The sequence below is a fragment of the Haemaphysalis longicornis genome, unplaced genomic scaffold, assembly GCF_048455015.1.
Source record: "Haemaphysalis longicornis isolate Haplotype H1 unplaced genomic scaffold, Haemaphysalis longicornis Haplotype H1 scaffold_5, whole genome shotgun sequence".
Classification (NCBI taxonomy): domain Eukaryota; kingdom Metazoa; phylum Arthropoda; class Arachnida; order Ixodida; family Ixodidae; genus Haemaphysalis; species Haemaphysalis longicornis.
The window spans coordinates 113,666,662-113,675,168 of record NW_027526385.1 but is presented as its reverse complement, the minus strand read 5'-3'; the positions used below and the strand labels follow the sequence as shown (position 1 = coordinate 113,675,168).

At 48.3% G+C, this 8,507-nt stretch overlaps 2 protein-coding genes across 2 annotated transcripts; one reads left to right on the top strand and one right to left on the bottom strand.

The window, feature by feature from the left end:
- Positions 1-1,472: 1,472 nt before the first annotated feature.
- Positions 1,473-2,219, top strand: LOC144139862 (uncharacterized). Its single transcript, XM_077672108.1, has 3 exons — positions 1,473-1,599; positions 1,654-1,718; positions 1,818-2,219. The coding sequence occupies exons 1-3, from the start codon at positions 1,473-1,475 to the stop codon at positions 2,217-2,219; spliced, it is 594 nt and encodes a 197-aa protein (XP_077528234.1).
- Positions 2,220-2,586: 367 nt separating this feature from the next.
- LOC144139375 (uncharacterized) lies at positions 2,587-4,275 on the bottom strand. Its single transcript, XM_077671740.1, has 2 exons — positions 4,151-4,275; positions 2,587-3,826 (listed from the first exon to the last, which is right to left on the bottom strand). Exon 2 carries the CDS (start codon positions 3,779-3,781, stop codon positions 2,747-2,749), a length of 1,035 nt encoding a protein of 344 aa, XP_077527866.1. The 5' UTR covers positions 3,782-3,826; positions 4,151-4,275; the 3' UTR covers positions 2,587-2,746.
- Between the last annotated feature and the right edge of the window lie 4,232 nt (positions 4,276-8,507).

The following is an 8,507-nucleotide window of genomic DNA, read 5'->3' as shown; positions in this document are numbered from 1 at the left end:
CATGCGCACTTCACATTCTGCCAGGATTATCTAGTCTGTGAGAATTATGGAGACTTAAACGTTTCAAAACTGAAGCGGAACCCACGTGTGTTTCGATTACAAATGATTGAGTGTAGAAAACATTAGGTGGTACGCTCTCGCGAACGCTTAACAAATAAATAAAAGCCCCTGCGCGTGGTCGTCCACGCGATAGTCACAATATACAAGTGTAGGTGATGAGCAGCAGGACCACATGGACATAACACAAGGTATGATTTAATTTTTACAGATAAGTAAAGACCGCGCCATACAAGGCGGAAAGTGCAGTTGCCGTTATGGAGCGACTGGCGACTGCAAGCACTGTGCTGCAGTTGCCATACATGTTAACGAGCACGAGGAGAACTCATGTACATCACAGCCACAGCAATGGGGTAGGCCATCGAAGAAGCCTTCAATCAACGACAAAGCCTCCATTGAAGAGTTGTTTGGTGGTAAGTGCCTCAACTGAATGCAAACCGTGAACCCTATGTAGGTTGATTGATTGATTGATTGATTGATTGATTGATTGATTGATTGATTGATTGATTGATTGATTGATTGATTGATTGATTGATTGTATGGTTTAACGCGCCGACAACGCAGGCGATGAGGTGCGCCGTAGTGGAGGGCTCCGGATTAAGTTTGACCACCTGGGGATCTTTAACGTGCGCCGAAATCTCGTACACACGGGCGTTTTTGCTTTTCGCCTCCTTCAGAAAAGCGGCCGCCGCTGCCGGGAATCGAACCCGCGACCTCGTGCTCAGCAGCGACTTACCTTAGCCTTACCAACCTTAGCCACTGAGCCACCGCGGCGGGTAACCCTATGTAGGGTTGAAGGTTGAAAACGCACTACAGTACCAGCTGCCGAGGCTTCTAGAATGTTCTAGCAGGACATTTTAGTTTTCTACGGAAATAATTAAAGCATGAATATGAGCTATCCATTCTAAGATTGACACTGTATTTTCTTTCAGCCAACAAGCACCGGTATGCCGGGAATAAAGAGCCTACCAAGTTGGAGCCCAACTACGTACTGCAGCATTTCCCTGACATAAAGTGTCCAATGATATCTGTACTAAAAGAGATGAGCCAGAGTGCGGATGAAACCTGTGAAGCATTGGTGGGCAACTCTGTCGAAGATGAACATGTTGCAGAATTGCAACGACTTCTTAGGCCACACCAGAAGGTATACCACGACTTGGAGGTGGAACTAATTCAAAACAAGGTTCTCGTGAGAAAGAAGTGTCACGAAGATCTCCTTGCAAAGGAGTGTGCTGAGTATTACAGCAAAAATGTAAAATGTGGCAACACCTTCAGACTCTCAGCAACTACGAAAGGGCAGTCCAGGAACTTGAGGTTTGTCCCTTCAGCAGTTCGTTTTGTCATTCTAAACGACTTAGTATGTTTCTGCAGCTACCATTTATTACATTGATACCGTTAATACCAACAGTTGGCACATGGCAAGGAGAGTGCGCATCACATGTTCAACGGCACACAGCATCCTGCGAGCAAGAAAGACTCCCGAGGACCTGGTGGATTCACTCCTTCAAGCCAGACCATTTTCTTCAGATGCTACAAGGCATGGTATGGCGTTAATTTGTTTCGATTTGCCAATTTTCTGAGAAAAAAAAATTTCAGGCACAAGGACGGAGCCGTTGGCACGGAAGCACTTTGAGCAAACACTCTCTTCGCATGTCACAGAGGTAACACATCGACTTTCTATTTTTACCTGAAATCAAGTTGCTTTGCCATTAGGAGCTAGTGGATACCTAACTTACTTTACTTATTTTGCTTATTTTCAGACAGGTCTGGTGGTGCATCCCCTGCAACCGTGGCTGTGTGGCAGTCCGGACGGGCTTTTCATGTATCGAGAGGGGACTTGCCTTTTGGAGATAAAATGTCCATCTAAACAAAGGGACAGTGATGTAGTCGACCATAAAGTGCCGCGCTCATTTGTTCCATATATTAAATACGTCAACGGCGAGCTAACCCTTTCTAAGACTCACAAGTACTACACGCAAGTGCAACTCCTAATGTACGTGTGCAACCTTGAATTGTGCTTCTTTTTTGTTTACACCAGTAAACAAAGTGTCACGATTGTTGTCCCCAGGGATGACAGCTTCTTGTGTTCAGCTGTGCGTGCCCTTGAGGAGTTTTACTTTGTTTGGCTCCTGCCTGCATTGGTGAAATGGCGTCGGGTGTAAATACGAAGCTGCGGTTCCTGTGCAGCTACTTGACAAATCTGGGCTAATTTGTGCCTTTGCGCAACTGAGTGTTAATAAATATACAGCCTAAAGCAATATACGCTTTGTTCTGATCTTGTTTCTTCGTCCAGCTCCTTATTCTCCTTCGATAGTGAATACAGAAAATTGTTAGCAGAGGTAGTGCAGGGAATGCCGTGTTTTTGCTAGAGTAGTTTTCTCTTCTGCACATCACAAGACTATTCAGCCAAATGTAATTGTGCTGCGGAGATTCATGCGAGAGACAAGGGTAGCACTAATGAATTTATTCGGAAGCTATTACAAACTAAAATAAACACATTTTCCCATCAAACATTGTTCAAACGGCAAAAATTATTTACAGGAAAGTTGATGCGCAATGCGTGCCCACTAGAACAAGAAAAATAGTACAGTCGAGGAAGTGCTTTGCTATAAAAAATTCACTTCAATATGCCTCAATTGGGCAAGCATCACAACAGACTACATCCCATTAAAGTGAGGAACCTTCGAAGCTAACTGCTTGGATCTACACTCTCCTCTTCATTTATGATAGGCGGTTGCAAATTTGCCAATATGCAGCACAAATGAAACACATCCGACATTTCGGCTATCAACTCGATTGGAACACGCGTGTTTAAGATGTGGTACGTTTTTATGCGCTGTATAACTCTTTCTACATGGATTCGAACCTGTGCGATGTCATAGGTATCTCGCACTTCACTCTCAGTAAACTGGTCCTGGCCTTTAAGAAAAGGAGGCATCACAAGGACTGCCTGCGCGCCTTCTAGACCCGCCTTAATGCCGGGAAACCCTTTGTCACTCATGATTACGTCTCCTGGTTGTACGAGATCGAGAAACCCCGAATCAACAGTGACATAGGCGTCAGAACACCTTCCTCCATATGCTTTACTCTTGAAGCAGACTTGACCGCAGGGTGCTATGCCCACCAAAAATTTGACTGTGTAGCCACCTTTATAGTTTGAATACAGCACTCGCTGCTGTGGCACCGTGGGTGGCTTTTCTGTTGCTACTTCAGTGCAGTCTATAATCATGGTGCAGCCAGGATAATGCACCTTGAAACAATCTGGCATTGTTGCTATTAACACATTCGTTGGAGGGCGAAAAATCCACTTCTCTGTCGCTGTGCTGAGTGTGCGCAGAGTGCCATGAAAGTGGCGCGACACTGTTTTTCTGCTAACTGAAAACAAAATGGCCAGCGATGAGTATGTGATTCCTAGTTTAAGCTTCATTAAGAACATCACAAGACGATCACAAACAGGAACATCGCAGCTCCTCTCTGAAGCAGCAGGCAGTAAACTCAGTAGAAGCGCGAATACTTCAAGTGTTACACCACACAGATCCCTCATTGCCACACTGCAGTCTTTGACACTTTCATAGCCGCTAAAAAAACTGGTCCTTTTGTCTGGCCCACTGTGACGAGAAACTGTACGAACGGCGGCCGGGGTGCATTGAACAACTGCATCACAGACAGGTGTGTGGTCGACCTGGGTGCAGACATCCCCTCCTTGTGCCAAGCATATGAACATTGAAAAGCTGTTTCCTCCGCTGTCGTGAGCTGTAGTCTGGCATGCCTGAAAAAAAGAGAAGCACTGCAAACATGTCTCCGCCAAAAATCCACGAACACCGTGTGACCCGTTCAAAGCTGGATAGCTACACAATCTATGTGGAATAGGCAGAATTGCAAGCAGGGGGAGTAAACGTTTGCTCTAAAAATGTGAATAAGAAAGGTACAATGAAGTCGAGAATTTTACACTCAGTACAGTCAAGTACCAATGCAGAGCAATTGAGCTTACATATATGGCAGTTCCTCAATATCTGACATTATCATCTGTGAAACGCGGCGCATGCGTTGAAGATGGAGAGACGTATTTGTTCATGGCAATTTGCTTGACTACCTGATCACACTTTTGTTTCGGCACCTCGATGCCTGGCTGGCTTTCAGTCGGCACCTGGTGTGTGTCAAGTTCTTCAAAGCTAGCAGTGGAATCGTGGTTTGCTGCGTGGCTGCTACCCACTTGTACAGGATGTTGATGGGGCTTGCTAAGGGTACCCCTTCTGCGACACCTGAAAGTGAGCCGAAAAATCGAATACGCCATGAAAAAGCTTTTGTGAAAATAAATTATTGTCAACAGCATTTTGTTGGGCTAGTGGTGTTGCCTTTTAGGAAGAAAAACTAAGTGAAAATTCTTTCTAATTTTCTAATCCCCAACCTACGTACGAGCAGTGGGTGGCACGGCTAACCAGCTCCGACCTCTCCTCCCAGCGTCGGCTGATTGAAAGGGCCCGGGGTGACCAGCGCACGACAGGGTATCCCTTACAAGACGAAACCCCCCACCAGGCGGGTCTCCAGACTTCAGCTACTAATTAAGGTTCGCCTAAATAAAGTTTACTCCTTCTCCTCCACCTCCTTCTCATATTCCCCTTAACTAGACGCTATTTTCTTGCTTAAAAATAATAACCTCAGCTTTCAGAGTACGCAAAATACATTAACACTTTCGTGAACAATCGATAGTGTGAGATCGGTGAATGCAAATTTAAATTTTGGCATTCTATGAACGCTTCTGGACCGCTAACGCCATCCAAATGGCAAAGGAGGAAGTATTTTATCAGTTTCGCTTTTGAGTTTCGTTTTCCTGCCGTGGAAGGGGGGGGGGGGGGGGGAGAGGTTGTTAAATGTCCTTCGGCGGCGGGGAGACGAGCTCACGTGGTTTCAGTTATGGAGTCACCGCCGCTCGCCGATCCTTCGCGCGAACGGCGAATTTCGACGGATTCCGATGTACCTGAGCTTGAATCTGTGCATGATGGTAGCGGCAGAGACACGGAAGACGACTTCGATTCATCAGACTTTAGTACGAGCTGTGAAAGTGCGTCAAGTCGCCCATGACCATCACCAGATGTGCGCCGCGGTGAGTTTCGCTTTCTTCTCCGGTCGCTCTATCGCGGGCGCGCGTTGTAAACAGAACCGTCCCTTTACTAAAGGCCTCAGCTCCCATCAGAAGGGTGTCCACTTCGTTCGGGCGAGACCATTTCGTGCAGACTGCACAGAGAGAGGGCCGAGTTTTCTCCACGAAGGCGGCCCGGAGTTGACCTTGGCGTAGCGGTCCGGAGCAGCGCGCGGCTGTTCGTGTTTATTTGTGTATGTGAATACCTTTTGTACTTACACCGCTCATATGTGCAGTATTATTCTAGAAGCGCTGTATGTTCAAAGTTTATACTTCAAATTGTTTTTATGTCTACCGTGTGCAATGTAGCACTAAGGTTATCATCAATTTTTTGTTGCTTTTTTTTGGTTTTGATAATATTTTTATAAACTGTGTTATAGACCTGTTGTTTGAAATTATTGCTGTAAAAAGTCCTATTCCTTCTCTCTCATTTCGTATCATACACTTCAGCATCAATCATTTTCTGTGGCAAGAAAAGAAATATATTTCTTTTAACACCCAAAACAACCGATTTTTCCGCAGTCACGAAAATGTTAAAGGCCTCAAATACCGCGTGTGAATGCCACCTTGCCTTTGATATCTTGCCAGGCTCTCGCTTGGAATGCGTGGCCGAACTCTGTAGACCTCGGGGAACAAAGTAGGGCAGTAGGCGGGATGCGTCTTCACATTGCTTTTGGCGCCCCCCGCGAAGTGCTGGGAGCATATTCTTGAGCCGTCTTTTGGCGTCCATTCGGTGCCGTGAATTTCACTGAGAAAAAAGAAAAAGGTTACTGATGATAAAACAATAGTGGCGGTAGCCGTAATACTTTGTGTTGTGCAAATACCACGGCATGCGATTCACAAATATCGCAGTCTGCGATGTGTATGAAACACTGAAAGAAAGCGTTTTAGTTTTACGACCCTTGGCGTGTGCGCTACGCATAAACGGTGATCGTACTCACTATTTTACTCCTTCCACTGACAAAAAAGGTCATGGCTTACTTACTTGACTCTTCGTACTGCAGAAATCCATTTCTGGCGACGCTCCTTCTCCCACGGCTGCCCGGGAAACCTGTGCATAACGATGCCAGGCTGCCCTTCGCGATTGTGACAGTCCTTTACGCAGCAGTAGCGGCGCTGCCACGAATTTTTTCCTGCAGGTTTTTTATCCTTTACGACGCTGGAACTTGCCATTATAACGATGTTCCTATAGAAACTTCCGCCACACAACCTCGACCCGCACAAAGCGCGCGTTTTCACGCCGGCTGAACAGCCAGTAGATACATCCACCGACCCGGAGTTGCTAAGCGGCGGCGAGAGGCGGCGCTGCAGTCTCGGGCAAACTGCAGTGTCCGGTGCCTATACTCGCTGTTGGGGCTGACGATGACGAGCTGTCGGAATGCATTTAGCTGATGAATGGCAGGGAGACCGCGAAGCGTCATGCTGCAAAGGGAGAACGCGAGGAGAAAAAGCGAGGAGCTCGAAAGGCAGAAACAAGAACAGGAATGCGAGGAAAGAAAGCGCGAAGAGGAACGCGAGGAATGAAAGCGAGAAGAGGAACGCGAGGATAGAAGGCTAGAACAAGGTCGACAGCATGAGCTGGAAATGAAACGTATAGACATCGAGGCATCTCGATCTAGGCGTGAGAGTGATAGCAGCGCGCCAAGCGTGCAATCTGCGGTGACTGGGCGACCTACGTTGCGAATGAGCGACCTAATGCGACCCTACAAGGTAGGAGAAGACATAGGTCTTTTTTGGTCAACTTCGAGCATACATGTGAGAGGGCCCAGTTTAGCCGAGACTCATCGCCGCAAAAGCTGCTTACGCTTTTGCCAGGTAAGGCATCCGACGTGATGGCTCGCTTTCAAAGGAGGAGGAGGAAGACTACAAGAAAGTCAAGTCGAGCCTCCTGCGTAAGTACAGGCTGTCAGCAGGAGCGTTTCGCCAAAAGTTCCGTGAAGCCGGGAAAGCTAAGGGCGAGTCGTACTCGGAGTTCGCCTACAAGCTGAGGGCAAACATGGAGGAGTGGCTCACAGATGCAAGGGCTTTCGGAGAGCACGACAAGGTAGTTGAGCGCTTCGGTCTTGAGCAGTTTTACCGCCGTCTACCAGAAAACCTTAGACTTTGAGTGCGGGACATTCCAGGGGTAAATACTGTGGATTGGGCAGCTCAGCTAGCCGACGAGTTCGTCGCATGACGAGGTACGCCGGGGCCAAAATACGGCCAAAGAGTTCAGGCCGAGGCCTGATAAGTCAGGGCCGAAAGGCACAGCTCTCAGGAAGACGGTGGAGCAAGGGAAATAGTTGTCGTGGATAGAGAAACTGGCCACGATAACGAAAAGAGAGGAGCAGACGCTGAGGAGCAGCGCAGAAAGAAAGAGTTTGAAGCACGCAGACGGCTGTGTGTTACAACTGCGGCGAGACGGGACATTTCGCTGCCAGTTGCAAGAAAGGAAAACTCGTCTTTCACGTACTAGATCAGAGTGAGGACAGCACGCAGTTTCTGTAGCCATACGTACGTGAACTTGTCGTCAAAGGTAAACCGTTCCCAGTTGTTCGCGACTCCGCGGCGGTGGCAGACATGATTCACCCTTCGTACGTTGAACCAGATCAGCTGACGGGACAGTGTGTTTGGGTGAGGCAGGCCATGGAAGCACGAAACGTGCGTCTGCCGATTGCTAGGCTCAGCATCGGAGGTCCGTTTGGTGAAATTGTGACGCAGGCTGCAGTATCCCCACACCTTCCGGAGTACAGGTACCTATTCTCGAACAGGTCAGATCAGCTGTTACGCGACAAGGGGTACAATTTCGAGAAACTACCGAGGAAAGAACCAACTGGGCTCGCTTCGAAGAGCTCGAGTAACGATAGGGTCGCCACCTCTAAGAGGAACAGCGAAACTCAGACAGAGAGCGGAGATAGCGCATTTCTTGAGGCTCACGCGCGCGCCTCGCAAGCTAACGGCGTTCTGTGGGAAAGCCTAAACCGGGACGTGAGCGAAAGTAGGCAATACGAGTCCGTTGAAACGAAGGGTGTTTCTCCGCGCACGAGTTCAGAACCTAGCAACGCTGGGGCAGAGCCGGCAGTCGAGACACTGAACGATGTTCACGGTGCAGCTAAGTGTAGTGACGGCGCGGCAACGGAGCGAGTCACTAGCGTTCCTCCGGAAACTCAGATACTCGATGTCAGGCAATGGCCAGCCGTACACGTAGCCATTCCGGTGTCGCCTGGGGTTGAGCCGTCTTCTGAGACCGGTCCGCCCGTGCCTCAATTGGCCTTGAGAGCCGGAAAGGGGAGCGAAAACACCCTGCGGTGTTCGCTTCTTGCCGACAGTG